Source organism: Desmodus rotundus, chromosome 2 (genome assembly GCF_022682495.2).
Source record: "Desmodus rotundus isolate HL8 chromosome 2, HLdesRot8A.1, whole genome shotgun sequence".
In the NCBI taxonomy this organism is placed as follows: domain Eukaryota; kingdom Metazoa; phylum Chordata; class Mammalia; order Chiroptera; family Phyllostomidae; genus Desmodus; species Desmodus rotundus.
In genome coordinates this window covers 158,795,143-158,810,640 of record NC_071388.1, presented here as the reverse complement: position 1 = coordinate 158,810,640, position 15,498 = coordinate 158,795,143, and the positions used below count along the sequence as shown (strand labels likewise).

The 15,498-nt window shown below is 44.5% G+C and overlaps 1 protein-coding gene across 1 annotated transcript in view; it reads right to left on the bottom strand.

Annotated features, from left to right (window-relative positions):
• The window catches only part of CYBRD1 (cytochrome b reductase 1), a 29,630-nt gene extending 25,051 nt beyond the window's left edge, over nt 1–4,579 (bottom strand). Inside the window, exon 1 of the mRNA XM_024561581.3 lies at nt 4,109–4,579. Within this exon, the coding sequence (XP_024417349.2) occupies nt 4,109–4,301 (193 nt within the window). The 5' untranslated portion in view covers nt 4,302–4,579. The remainder of the gene's footprint in view (nt 1–4,108) is intronic.
• Nucleotides 4,580–15,498: the final 10,919 nt, after the last annotated feature.

The following is a 15,498-nucleotide window of genomic DNA, read 5'->3' as shown; positions in this document are numbered from 1 at the left end:
GAGTGGCTGTAAAGTTGCACTTTGTTACCAACAACTTAATGATGGTACAGAAATAATCATTCATCCTTTGAACAACTGCTTCTTGGTCCTCCGTGTACCAGTTCTAGGTGTCATTCCAGGTGCTGGGGACACAGCAGTGAACAAAATAACCACGTCTACAACATTTTTATTAGTTATGTTATAAATAGATCTGTGTGCATTTATTTATAACAAAAAATTGTTTTGGGTTGCCTTGAATCGTCTTTATATTTTGTGAAAGCCCTTGTTACCCTAATATTGAAAAGTTTTACTATCAATTGTGCCCTCAGGCTGGTTTTGGAATAGGTATTTGGGGCACTTTCCCCATTATCTTCTTTGCCAGGTTTTACCCAAGAGCCCTTTCAAATATATTTAACTGGTCTTGAAATGTGGTCACTTTTAGATACATTAATAGGATATCTAAACAACCTTTTAAGAACTACTCTTAATTTCTTTTTGTTAGTCTTTTAAATGTTACTTAAGTGTAGTTACATTCTTTAACAAAACCAACTTGATATCATTATGCTATTCAATTTCTCTCCCTTCAGTTTATACAGTAAAAAGAGTTCTACAAGTGGAAAAGTAAGGAGTATAGAGTTGCCGAGACTTCTTTTCGCTAAATTTATAAACCTGAGTTTTCTACCTTTTACTAAAGAACACATTCCACCTTGTTGAACCTTTTAAAAGGTCAACTGCCACTTTGAGAGCATTCATTTGTTTCAGGCTTCTGTGGCCTTCTTTTCAGGGTGCGTTTCTCTGATTTCCTGGCAGTGTACCTGTTTCATGGGAAACATTCCTTTCAGAGAAGCACAAAGCCTCTTCTAAAGTTCTCTTTGAAACTCTTCCTCATTCATGTTCACTAGACTTCCTACTAGTTTAAAATTTTATTTTGGTTTTAGATATTCTACAGTCTGTCATACTTTATTTTAGAATACAAATATTTTCCACAATATACGTGGAGAGAAAGAGAGAGATTTATTTTGCAACTCTGTGTCAGCCTTGCTTGCTTCAGACCACACTTCTTAAAGGTGTCTCAAAGGACTGTACTTGTTCTGACATGGTTTCAAATACTGTTTACTGTATATTGCGTTTGTAAAGCATTCTATATTTAGAGTAATAACTGTATGTACTTTAGCTTTCTCCTCTTCCTCTGTGAATATTTGTGTATCACAGAACTCAATTACATCATGCCCATTATTACAGAGCTGAAATAGCATAGCCTAAAAACGTTCTCCCTGAAGCCGTGCCCCATAGGAAAAGGTCAGTTACAACGCGGCTAGTCTGTAACACGTGTGTTTCCTTCCTGGCCTATAAAGCCGACTATTTATTCCCAGTCCCTCCACAGGAGCCTTGCTCCTGTGGGAAAGTGAGCCAAGACGTCTCAGAACTCGAGAGTACAATGCACGTGCCTGTATTTATGAAAAAGTTTATCTTCATGTCAATTAAATGTAGTATGTGGTTAAATGTGCTGCAATATCTGGAACCTAAATAATAAACAGGGTGGGTAATGTTGACAGGACAACATCCCCAAACCAATACAAATAGAGTAACAAAGCTTAAAGAAAACAAGATTGACATAAAAGCAGCAGATGAAAATTTCCAAAACATCCACTTACACATTTTGCCCCAAAGTGAGTATAACAGATTAAGAAAAGTCCAAATTTTGGAGAGCTAGAAATCCTTTTAGGAAAACTGTAATGAAGTCTAATGCGAATGAAGGGTTCCCAAGTGTATTTTAGATGAAGCCTTTTGCTTCTCTAAAAAGAAGGCTTTGCAGAAAATAAGCATATTCCCATAAAAGCAGAGAAATCAACCTTGAAAACGGGGCCGCGGAAAGCACACTACTTCTGTGGGTAAGTTACTAACTGCTCTGTGCCTCAGCTTCTTCTTACATATGTGAAAGAATGCATCTAGCGGGCACACGGAAAGGACTTGTTTTGGGACACTTGTTTTAGTCAGAATACAATTAACGCCACTTGTGTTTCCCTTATCAGTTATGAGGGAAAGATATTTCACAACCTCTAGAAAGTTTCTTGGTCTTAGGAGCTGCTCTGAAGAGTTGGTTGGAAGAGAGCAAGAGGCTGTTCCTACTACTTGGAGCAAACAGAGGTGTTGACAGCTCTGGCCAAACTGCAGGGCCCAACATAAAGCAAAGAGTGCTCCTGATGACAGCGACTTGGGAACTGGAGCACGTGTTTCTCATTTGTGTTTAATGAGAAGTAACCGGGACTTATGCAACGAAATAACTCACATCTCGGTGCCAGTCTCACACCAGGGAAGCCTGCAGGCCCTGGCTAGGCATTAGCTTTGTGTCCGCCATCCCATCTCAGAGTGGGAGAACGCCTGCCACACCTGCTGGAGGCTGCAGCGTGAGTTTTCTTTTCTGTAGGAATGAGGCAGGCACTTTCTTGTTCACTCATTTGTGGGAAGTTGACTATTGGTGAAGAAAAGGCAGGCTGCTCAGAGGCAAGGCCAGCGGTTTCAAACGCCGATGGGTACCTGTTTCCAAACTTTTTCCACTCCTCATCAGCCCATCCAACACGTTCTACCTTTTTTTAAAATGCTTTCTCTGCCAAGGCCTTGACTTTGTGTTTGGAAAGTGGTTTCAAATAAACGGCACTTGCACCACGAGCTAGAGGGTCCTCCAGCCAATCCAAAGCCGGAGGAAACTGTCAGGACATTGACATTGTCAGGATAGGCACTGTGGGACAATACAGACTGCCCTCTGTTGTTGGCTGCTACAGAAGGGTGGGGAGCGGGTAGGCAGGGGAAATGGGTGAAGGGTCAAAAAGTTATAAAATAACTTCAAGTTATAAAATAAGTAAGTCCTGGGACATAATATACAGCATGGTGACTATAGTTAATGATAACATATTATGTATTTGAAAGTTGCTAAGAGAGTAGATCTTAAAAGTTCTCGCGACAAGAAAAAAATTATAACTATGTGTGGTAATGGGCGATAACTAGACGTGTTGTGTTGATTGTTTAGCTGTATACACCTATATCGAATCATTGTTACACACCTAAAACTTATATAATGTTTTATGTCCATTACACGTCCCAAAAATAAACTGCCATCCACTGAGCCCTTGCTTCCTCTGCTCCAGCCTCATCCAAGAGGATGCAGGACGGGAGCCAAATGCAAACGCAGCAGACCACAGGGACATCCTGGGCAGCAGCCAAGCAGCCTCAAAATCCCGAGGGCATCTTCCACCTGGAGTTAGTGGCCAGAGTCCCACAGGAAGCGGGGAGGGGGAACTTTGCCACCTGAGGCCACAGAAACAAGTTGGGCTCAAGACCGAACTGTCAGTGACCAAGCAGGGCCGCGAAAACACCCGTTGGAGTCCGAGCAGTTTCCTGGTCTCGCCCGAGTTTTACACTCGGAGCGCCAGAGCGGATGCTTCGTGCACCCTGACCGCAGCTGTCCCGCGCCCTCGCTCAGGGCTGAGCAGGTTACAAAAAGCAAATTCTCGCACCTCCATTTCCACCCCACGTTGCCTCGCTCTCCTAACCTGCAGCACTGAAGTAAGTTCAACGAAAGGCCTAGCCTAAAAAGAGGCTTCCCGTCCCCGACTGCGCAGGCTCCGTCCTCAGGGATCAGTTTTCCCCGACGAGTGGGCTGCCTGGGCTGGGCCCCAGGGCGCTCAGGCCTCTCACCTCGGTTCCCGGTTCGGGTGTCATGGGGCGCCTTGAATCGTCCCAGCACTCGCTGCAAAGAGTTAACCAAGTGGGGCCGGCGCGCGCGGCCAGCTCAGCCTGGCGCTGCTGCGCCCGGCCGCCTCCCGCAACACGTCTCGAAGCGAATCACCGCCCCGCGCCCAGCGCCAGCGCCGCCACTCCGCGATCGCCCCTGTCGGCCACAGTCCCGGCTCTGCCCGTCCTCGCCCCGCACCCAGACGACTCCCCTATGGGGCCGAAACCCACCCACATACCTCTCACCGCCGCAGCTCCGGGGCGCGCTTCGCACCCCACTCCCAGGCCCCAGCGCACCCTGCATCCTCCCTCACTTCCTAGCTTGCTCAGGTCGGCCCCGCTCGCTTAGGACTCTCCAGCGGCTCCCTCCCCGCTGCCTCCCAGGAGGTGGCCGTACCGATGCCCTGGATGAAGACGAAGCCAGTGACCACGAGCACCGGGTGCCAGTTAAACTCGAGTGCGCTCCCGTCCCAGCCGAGCCCCTCTCGGTAGTGGAGGACCCAGATGAGGGTGAAGATCACCGACAGGAAGCCGACGAGCAGCGCCGACACCAGCAGCCCCAGGAAGCCTCTGTAGCCATCCATGGCCATCAGTGTCCCATACCCCGAGTCGCGGCAGCCACAGGAACTCGGCCAGGTGGCGCCAGCCTCGGGGTACTGGCCTCACGGAGGATTGCGGGCGTAGACTTTTGGGAGCAGTCTCCGCCCGGGAGGAGGGGCTTTCTTGACGGCCTGCCGGAGATGTGGGGCCTCCCGAGGGTGGGTACTGGCCATAGCTCGGAAGCCGGTCCCTCCTTAAGGACTTTGTGGCGGCCGAGAGTTCTAGCTGCGCACTGGCCGCCTGGCCCGGCACCCCACCTTGCAGAGGGCTCGAACGACCGATCCAGTTAGTTGAGAGAGCTCGGTTGATTTCGTAACCACCACTTTCTTAGACTCTTCCCGTGTGTCTTCCTTATCTGTGGGAGGCTGCATAAGGCAGTGGTGTGCAGTCGGGTTAACGGACCAGAGGGGCCCGGTGGGCGGGGTTGTGTGTGTGATCTTGATTAACGAAGCCTCTGAGTCCCAGTCCTAGAGGGCTGGCTGTCCTCGAGGCCAAGAATGCACCAAGGAGGAACCTGTGGGGTGGAATGGGCTGCTTGCGGTTTGGCTTTCGAGAGGGAAGACAGACACCTCCCGAACCTTGGGCTTGCCGATAAACTGTGATAAAATAGATGTGAAAAGTGCCTACCTGCCCAAACCGGTGTGGACCAAAGCCCCGCCTTGATGAAGTGAAGCTCAGTCCCTGCCCTCTTTCCCGACATTGTCATCACTCTTCTGCACTGGGCAAGATAAGCGTCGGTGTTCACTGCTGTTAAAGAAAACGGAGCTCTGGCCGTTCGGGCCTCTAGATCGCGTTTGGGAACGTTCCCTTCCAGCTATCTCCCGCAGCTCATCTTCAAGGACTAGTTCACCATGTCGTCTTGTTGCCATTTTGAAAGACCTTACAATGTGTGGAAAGTGCATGGGGGTGATTTTCAATAGAAAAGACAGGTTTTAGGCCAAGAAAGTAGGAGTGCAAAGCCCTGGTAGTGGGCAGGGTTAACGGCTAAGAGTCAGAGGCTGCAGGCTTCCCCCATGCCTTTATTTTTCCCTTGGTGGAGAGGGAAAGGGGGAGAATAAGCATATGGAATAAGCGCATGGACCCTTCCCCACAGTACAAGGCTTTCTGTGGTCTGGGCCAGCCTAGGCCTCCACTCTAATCCTTTACCACAACCTGACCGGCCCTGATATCCACCGCCGTGGTCTCTTCCAGCTCCTGACCCCACCCTACCACGTCCCTGCCTCTAAATTTGCCTGACTCCATTCTACCCAGAAACCTCCTGGAGTCTGCCTATGCCCCCATTTTATACCTCCCCCCACTTCTCCATTCAGTGCCTCTGGTATCACTTGTCAGGATGTAACATAACCATCCGTTCCCCTGGTTGTCTCCACCTCCTAGACTGCCCCTTGAGGGTATTAACTGTCTAATTGATCATTTTATTCTCCTTGACGTAGAGTCGTTACTCAGTAAATGTTAGCTGGGAGATAAATGGGACTGAGTGTGTCAGTTAGGGTCCTGGCAGGAAACTGAAGGCACATTTAGATTGGGCAATTTAATAATAAACAGGACAAGTTTTTACAAAGTTGTGGGCAGGGTGTGGGAAACTACAAGGATATTGCCATACCCGGGCCGAAGGGGAGAAGGCTACTGAAACCCGGAGAGACAGAACTGTGTAGGGGAGGGGATCCGTCTGGGGCTGAGGCCTGGAGTTGAGGGAGGCAGCTAGCCTGCAGGGACCCCACGGGGAGAAAGAATGGGTGGTGGAATATTCCAGCCTTACTGTCCTCCCCTGCAAGCTCCTGCCCAGTACAAATGACTCTACTTAATCAGAAGCCAGAGGGCTGTTGATGTAGCCCGATAGTTAGCCTCCCATGGCACACAGAAGAGTGGAGAAAGGCGAGAGTAGATCTGTAGGAATTAAAAGAAACTCATTGAATCTTCCAGTTTGCTTTTTTCCAGACATTTTCGGTTCCTGAGTGCTGCAAATATTTTGTTTAACTTCATGCAGTTTCTCTTCTTTGGGGACCCATAGCTAGTAGTTTTAAACAACAATGGTCATTGTGTCCCTATTCTTTTCTCTACAAGTACTGTGCCCTTGTCCTCAGTGAACTTCTTCACCCCCTTGACCCAACACCCTCACCCCACTCTTGAGTTGGTTTGTTCTGCAGCGGCAGCCGCAAATAAGAATATTTGGGATCCAGACTCCATTCAATGAGAGCATGGCGAGACGGTGCAGAGGGTGTCGAATCATCTTGCAAGTACAAGTTAAACTGAGAGAACTTCAACTTTAAGTTTCCTTTTAGGACCTAACTTTGATGAAACTTGTCACTTGAAACAGGAAAAATTTCACTGAATATTACTGTAATGTTAACAACTTTTTAAAAGAGTTGTTTGACTAAAAAGTTTCGCTTAAGAGATGGTAAACAATTTGTTACCAAAGGATTTACCCAGACTAGGCAACCTATCAGCAATGTTACCTAAGGGATCCTGATGTGTGTAGAGGGAGGTTGGGGTGGGGCATTCAACAACATAGCCTTCCTAAACACCTGTGACTCTGAAAAATGTACATGCTAACACAGATTTTTATTGTCCCTGGTGTAGACAGGGAAAGCAGAGTAAGGAGGTAAGGCGTGAAGAGGGAGGGAAAGAAAATCCAAGCCCCACCCATCATGACAATTGGAACCAGGTGTCCTAGAGGCGGTCTATCTATTAAACTTCCATGCAGTGGTGTTGCATTTCTCTTGGTGCACACAGAAGTCCAGTATTCTAATAGAAAGTATAATAAGTTGTATACAGTGCTTCGCTTTGTGGGATAAGTGGGCAAGTTTTTAAACTTTCAAATGTTAACTGTGTTGGTTGCCTCCTCATTCCCCACCTTTCTTTGCCTTGCCTTGTACCCTGGCAGGCTCCCGGCCCACTGGCTTCCAATCAGCTTCGGTCAGTGGGTGTGCTGGAAGGAGATCAGAGAGCAGGAAGAAAGAGGTCAATCTTTATCTCTCATTGTGCCTCTTTGCCAGAAAAGGCTTTTGCACTGGTTGTGTCCCCTTTGCCACAACTTTCCAGTGCCCCCTCCCCCACAGCTACAGCTCTCCCTGTAACCCAGTAACACCGTGAGCCCTTGCTTCTACAGGCCTACGTGAGGTATTGGCCATCTGCTCTTGCTTGTGCCAGGTCTTTGCCTTTCCTTGTTTGGTTCTCTTAAGTCTGTGTGCCCCTCTGTAAATAGTTCCTTTACTTTTAAAAAAATTTTTTTTTAATTTTATTTATTTTTTAGAGAGGGGGAGGGAGGGAGAAAGAGAGGGAGAGAACATCAGTGTGTTTGCCTCTTGCACACCCCCTACTGGGGACGTAGCCTGCAGCCCAGGCATGTGTCCTAGACTGGGAATTGAACCCGTAACTTTTTGATTAGCAGGCCGGCACTCAACCACTGAGCTACACCAGCCAGGGCTATAGTTTCTTTATTAAATACTCTTCAATTGCATCCTCTGTGTAAACCAGCTGTTTCCTTTGGGACCCTGACAGAAATAAGTAGAAAAATACTCTTGCCCAATGCCATTTCCTTAGTCCCCCCAGTAGCCTATGCCTTCTGAAGACACACGATGAAAAGAGGAACATATGAAGCAAGAAACCCACAAGCAGGAAGAATAAGCTCACACGTCTTCCTGTCTCCCATCCACTAGACAAGAAATTTGGGGATGAGAAGGCTGTCCCAGATGACTAACATAAAGCGACTCACAGCTGATCCCAGTTGACTGCATTGAAACGACTCCCAGCTGGCACTGTGACTCACGACGTAAGCCAAGCCCAGGCGGTGGCCAAGGATCCTTAGGAGAATTAAGCGAGGGATACAGTTTTGAAATGAACACAGTGAAATCAATGTTAATGGGGGGAATATACCTTCCTCACACAAGGCTAGTCTGTGCTGTCTTCAGGGAGAGAACCCAATGTCTGCTTCACCAAGATGGTCTCCCGCTGAAGGACCTGGTCGTGTGGAGACTGGCTATGGAAGCAGCCACTTCCCCGGTTCAGGAGGCTCCCAGAGCCCATCCACCCCATGAGGGCAAGGCTGAAGCAAGGGAAGATTCATTTGTATCTGGCCACAGGCTGAGGAAGTCCAGTCTGGAAGGAGGCAGAAAGTAACTCTTTTCTTGAGGGAGCAAAATAGTGTACAGACTGGGAAGCACACAGGAGAAGAGGATGACTGGGGAGAACGTGGAGGGTGAGCATGGGTCAGACCAAGGTAGTCCCCCTGCTCTTCCCATGCATCCTCTTCCTATAGTGTTTTATAAGATCTACCTGACCCTTCATTTAATTTTTAAAATTGCTTCCATCATCATCCTGTTTGAGTTGCGTTTGGCGATCACTGATCAGGCAGGAAGCACTTGGAAAAGAGATTTGTAACTCTTCATAATCATCTTTCACCTTCCTAATCATCTGGCAAGACAACATTACAACAACCCCACTGTGCCCCGACCTTCTCAGTCCAAACTAGGAAGAGTCCAGTCCAGGCAAAGAGTCTGGTCTTCATCCAGGCAAAAGAGAAAAAGGGTTAAGTTCCAAGATTCTCCAATTCTCATCTACCACCAGGTAAGGAAAAAAAAGAATGGCTTTTGGTCACACTAGCTTTTATTTCTTTTAGAGCCCTCATCCCCATGCAAACTTATAAAACCTTGTGAAAAAATTGACATTAGTGGAGCCATTTTTTTAAAAAAAAGCCAGAGCAACCATACCAGAACAGCTTGCATGTCTTGTTCCTTGAACCTTATTTTGCTTGAACTGGGCAAAATAACCTTTGGACCGAGCCAAACCAACACTCTCTTCTAAACAACTGTTTGTAAAATGATCGGGGAAGCAGATGTTGCAACCACGAGGACCTCTGATTATGCACAGTCTTTCTGAAGTAAAATCAGTAATCGGTTGTGTGTAGCTAAAGAGTAACACAGTTTGTTAACATCGATAGAAATTCCTTTCTTCTATTTGTGTAATTACTTCCCCTCCTTTTCTCATTAAAAACAAAAACAAAAGCAAAAAACAGAAAAACAGCCCTGGCTGGTGTGGTTCAGTGGATTGAGTGCTGAGCTGCAAACCAAAGAGTCACCGATTCGATTGCTGGTCAGGACACAGGCCTGGGTTGTGGGCCAGGGCCCCAGTAGCGGGTGTGCCAGTGGCAGCCATGGATGTTTCTCTCACACATCGGTGTTTCTCTCCCTCTTTCCCCCTCCTTTCTCCTCTCTCTAAAAAAGAAAAAAGAAGTAAATAAAATCTTTTTTAAAAAAACACTCTTGTTTTCCCCCTGTAATTGGGACACAATTTGGGTTTCTGCCTGAATTTGCACCCCTGAACTATTTGTGGCATCTCAGTTTGACTTTTTATTGTTAGGTTAACATCTTAGATTAAAATATAAGCTCCTTCAAGGTGAGAATTTGGTCTGTCTTATTTGCTGTTGTTCTTCCAGGGCCTATGTTCTAAAATTGTGCTGGAATTTGTTTTGAGCAGGTATAGGATAACACAGACTCAAAAATGCTTGCCATCAAACAAGAAATTATCTTTTAGTACTCACAGTTCCCTAGAAATAGGAGGCATGGGACACCATGCACTGCCACACAGGGAGGGTCCGAAGCAAGATGATCAGGCAGGGAGAGAGGGAACTGTAGGCAGGAGACTTTATTGCAGTTTTCAAGGGAAGGAATGGGAGATGCAAGGTAAGCAAGCAGAACAAGCTTATAATTGGATATTTTTAATAACCCCAGTAAGCTCTGGGGTATAGGGGTGGCCTGCATTGCCTGGCACCCGGCCCTGTAGTGACCGGGGCAGGGGAAGGTGTCTCAGACTGCAGAAGTCTCATAAAAGGAGACAGGTGAGAGAGTGGACTCAGGATTGGTTGGTCTACTTATCAAAGGCATTCTGGCAGGCAAACTGTTATCTCTAGGAATTAGTTAACCCTAAAAGGGGCACCTGCCCCAAGCCACAGCACCCCCTTCCAAATACCAGAGCATTAAGAATACGGAAAAAAAGAAAATATAGTTACTATAGCCTAGAACAACTATGAACAGAGGAAAGCCCTTTAAAAAGCGCTTTCATGGACTAATTGACCAACAGACTAACTAGAAATTCCCATTGGAGAGCCTAAGATAAAGCAAGGGAAGGAATGCTGTGGAACACTTTTCTTTTAACCAAGTTTTCTTCTACATACGCCAAATTTTATACGAACGCTAGACTATCTGGATAGGACATTATAGTATGCGAAGAACTGGGCTATACTATAATTAACAAGGAGCCAAAAACATCATTTACCTTTGGAAAACTTTTATTGAATGCTTCTTTGCTTGGCTTTGTAATAACAGGAATAAGTGCTCTAATTACAGTCCTCCCTGTCACTGGTGCATCTTTTCAAAGGGCGTTCACAGACAATGTCTCAGAAATGTATTCCCAAATTTTGGCTCATGACTCTCAAGATCTTATTGAAGAATGAGGGAATCATGCATGTCTAAAAAAAGACCTTTGAAAGTAGACCAAAGAGACTCTTTTAGTTGACCAAGTATTTGGCTAAATAAATTTTATTTGCAAACAGCTTACCCAGACCTCACTGGATCTCCCGAAGCCCTGGTTATAATTCTGCTAACAGGTAAAGCTTTTTAAAAAGAGAACACCAAATGATATAAGTCCAAATTTTACTTTTGTTCCAAAATAATTTAGCTTGGCTTCTGTTATTTATATGTTGCCACCAAGCCTACATCCTTGAGATTCTAGCCAAAGGAAGCAGTTTGGAATAAGGAAGGACACATTGTTCTAGGGGGTGTCCAGCCCGAGACCTGTGGGCCACGTGTGGCCCAGGATGCCTATGAATGTGGCCCCAGACAAAATCGTAGATTTACTTGAAACTTTTTTTTTTTGCTGATCAGTTTTCACTAGTGTTTTTGTATTTCACGTGTGGCCCAAGACAACTCTTCTTCTTCCAGTGTGGCCCAGGGATGCCAAAGGGCTGGACACTCCATTGGGGGCCTTCAATCTGATACTGGCTTGCTATGTCATCCAACAATTTATAGGGGCCAAAAATGGGCTACGGTTTGTTAATCTGTGACAGGATGGCTTTATACTAGATCAGGGCCCTTAACTTACTGTCTATGGATAGATAGAACCTGAGCTGGAAAAAAATGCGCCTTCATTGTCATTACTCATAACTGAAATTTAGCAATTTCTTTAATTTTCATGTTCCATTCATGAAGAGTTGTTGGAGATATCTCAACTTACCACTTACACTCAGTGCCTCTTCAGAGTAGCAGCCGTTGTTAGACCTGCAGCTAGATCTTACTGCAGCAATAATGAAGCCTGTATACTATTATATCACAAATTTTTTAAATTTTGGTAACTCCTTTTCAATGGAATTGGTTTCCTTTGTAATCCTTGTTTTTTTAAATCATTGTATGCATTTTAACATAATATTTGGAGGAGAGGTTCATAGGCCTCATTAGTCTGCTTAAAGAGCCCATATACACCAAGGCTGAGAAACCCTGAGCTAAATGACCTCTAAGGCTTACTCCTGCTTTTAAATCTATACTTTGTACAACTGAACCCAGAAACTCAGGGCAAGGCTATCAACTAATTCAAGCTCACATCTTTTTTTTTTTTTTTTTTTTTTTTTTTTTTTTTTTTTTAATTTATTTATTGTTATTTAATTACAGTTGTATGCCTTTTCCCCCATCCCTTCACCCCACCCCAGGTGAACCCACTTCCCTCCCCCCTCTCCTCCCTCCCCCTTGGATTTGTTCATGTGTCCTTTATAGTAGTTCCTGTAATCCCCTCTACCTACTGTCCCCGCCCCCACCCCCCACCCCCGCCCTTGCTATTGTTACATTGTTCTTAACTTCAATGTCTCTGGTTATATTTTGTTTGCTTTTTCCTTCTATTGCTTATGTTCCAGTTAAAGGTGAGATCATATGGTATTTGTCCCTCACTTCCTGGCTTATTTCACTTAGCATAATGCTCTCCAGTTTCATCCATGCTGTTGCAAAGGGTATAAGCTCCTTCTTTCTCTCTGCTGCGTAGAATTCCATTGTGTAAATATACCATAGTTTTTGGATCCACTCGTTTGCTGATGGGCACTTCGGTTGCTTCCAGTATTTGGCTATTGTAAATTGTGCTGCTATGAACATTGGGGTGCACAGATTCTTTTGGATTGGTGTTTCAGTGTTCTTAGGGTATAATCCCAGCAGCGGAATTGCTGGGTCAAAGGGCAGTTCCATTTTTAGTTTTCTGAGGAAATTCCATATTGTTTTCCACAGTGGCCTCACCAGTCTGCATTCCCACCAACAGTGCACTAGGGTTCCCTTTTCTCCGCATCCTCTCCAACATTTGTTTGTGGATTTGTTTATGTTGGCCATTCTGACTGGTGTGAGATGATACCTCATTGTGGTTTTAATTTGCATCTCTCTGATGGCTAGTGATGCTGAGCATCTTTTCATATGTCTCTGGGCCTTCTGTATGTCTTCCTTGGAGAAGTGTCTGTTCAAGTCCTTTGCCCATTTTTTAATTGGGTTGTTTGTCTTCCTGGAGTGGAGTCGTGTGAGTTCTTTATATATTTTGGAGATCAGGCCCTTGTCTGAGGTATCATTGGCAAATATGCTTTCCCATATTGTTGGTTCTCTTTGTAATTTGGTGCTGTTTTCTTTAGCCATGCAGAAGCTTTTTATTTTGATGAGGTCCCATTTGTTTATTCTTTCCTTTATGTCCCTTGCTTTAGGGGATGTGTCTGTGAGGATGTTGCTGCGTGGAATGTCTGAGATTTTCCTGCCAATGTTTTCTTCAAGGACTTTTATGGTGTTACGGCTTATATTTAAGTCTTTTATCCATCTTGAGTTTATTTTCGTGTATGGCGTAAGTTGGTGATCGAGTTTCATTTTTTTGCACGTAGCTGTCCAGATCTCCCAACACCATCTGTTGAAGAGACTGTTTTTGCTCCATTTTATGCTCCTGCCTCCTTTGTCAAATATTAATTGATCGTATAGATTTGAGTTTATTTCTGGGCTCTCTATTCTGTTCCATTGGTCTATGAGCCTGTTTTTATGCCAGTACCAGGCTGTTTTGATTACCGTTGCCTTGTAATACAGTTTGATATCAGGTATTGTGATACCTCCTGCTTTGTCCTTCTTTCTCAAAATTGCTGCTGCTATTCGAGGTCGTTTATGGTTCCATATGAATTTCTGTAATGTTTGTTCTATATCTGTGAAATATGTCATGGGTACTCTAATAGGGATTGCATTGAATCTATAAATTGCTTTGGGTAGTATGGCCATTTTGATGATGTTAATTCTTCCAATCCATGAACATGGTACATGCTTCCATTTGTTTGTATCTTCCTTAATTTCTTTCTTCAGTGTTGTGTAGTTTTCTGAGTACAGGTCTTTTACCTCCTTGGTTAGGTTTATTCCTAGGTACTTTATTTTTCTTGTTGCTATATCGAATGGGATTTTTTTCCTGATTTGTGTTTCTGCAGTTTCGTTGTTGGTGTACAGGAATGCCTTTGATTTCTGGGTATTGACTCTGTATCCAGCTATTTTGCCAAATTCATTTATTAGGTCGAGTAGTTTTTGAGTGGAGTCTATAGGGTTTTCCATGTACACTATCATGTCGTCTGCAAACAGTGACAGTTTCATTTCCTCCTTTCCAATTTGGATGCCTTTTATTGCTTTTTCTTGTCTGATTGCTGTGGCTAGGACTTCCAATACTATGTTGAATAGGAGTGGTGAGAGAGGGCATCCTTGTCTTGTTCCTGATCTTAGTGGGAAAGCTCTAAGTTTTTGTCCATTGAATGTGATGCTGGCTGTAGGTCTCTCATATATGGCCTTAATTATGTTGAGGACTGCTCCCTTTATTCCCACTTGGCTGAGTGTTTTTATCAGAAATGGGTGCTGTATCTTATCGAATGCTTTTTCCGCATCTATTGATATGATCATGTGATTTTTGTCTTTGCTGTTGTTGATGTGATGTATTATGTTTATTGATTTGCGAATATTGTACCATCCTTGCATCCCTGGGATGAATCCCACTTGGTCATGGTGGATGATCTTTTTAATATATTGCTGGATGCGGTTTGCTAATATTTTGTTGAGAATTTTAGCGTCTATGTTCATCAGTGATATTGGCCTGAAGTTTTCTTTCTTCGTTGTGTCTTTATCTGGTTTTGGGATTAGGATGATGTTGGCTTCATAAAAAGAGTTTGGGAGTCTTCCATCAGTTTGGATTTTTTCGAATAGTCTGTGAAGGATAGGGGTTAGTTCTTCCTTAAATGCTTTGTAGAAATCTCCTGTGAAACCATCTGGTCCAGGGCTTTTGTGTGATGGGAGTTTCTTGATGACTGCTTCAATTTCCTTTGCTGATATTGGTCTGTTCAGGTTTTCTGCTTCTTCTTCAGTCAGTTTTGGAAGATTATATTTTTCTAGAAATGTGTCCATTTCATCTAGGTTTTCAAATTTCTTAGCATATAGGTCTTCATAGTAATTTCTTACGATCCTTTGTATTTCTGTGGTATCAGTTGTAATCTCTCCACTTTCATTTCTAATTCTGTTTATTTGGATCCTCTCTCTTTTCTTCTTGATAAGCCTACTTAAAGGCTTGTCGATTTTGTTTATCTTTTCAAAGAACCAGCTTCTGGATTCATTGATCCTTACAATTGTGCTTTTAGTCTCTATGTCATTTAGTTCTGCTCTGATCTTGGTTATTTCCTTCCTTCTGCTTGCTCTGGGCTGTCTTTGTTGTTGTTCCTCCAGTTCTTGTAGGCGTAGGGTTAGGTTGTTTGTGTGAACTGTTTCTAACTTCTTAAGGTAGGCCTGTATTGCTATGAACTTCCCTCTCAGGACTGCCTTAGCTGTGTCCCATAGGTTTTGGGTTGTTGTGAGTTCGTTTTCATTTGTTTCCAGGAAGTTTTTGATTTCTTCCCTAATCTCGTTCTTGACCCATTCATTGTTTAATAGCATGCTATTCAGTCTCCATGATTTTGAGTGTTTTGGGTTTTTACCCTTGGGGTTGGTTTCTAGTTTCAGACCCTTGTGGTCAGAGAAGATGCTTGATATGATTTCAATTTTCTTGAATTTGTTGAGGGTTGCTTTGTGTCCTATCATGTGGTCTATCTTTGAAAAAGATCCATGGACACTTGAAAAGAATGTGTATTTTGCTTCTTTGGGATGAAAAGCTCTGTATATATCAGTTAAG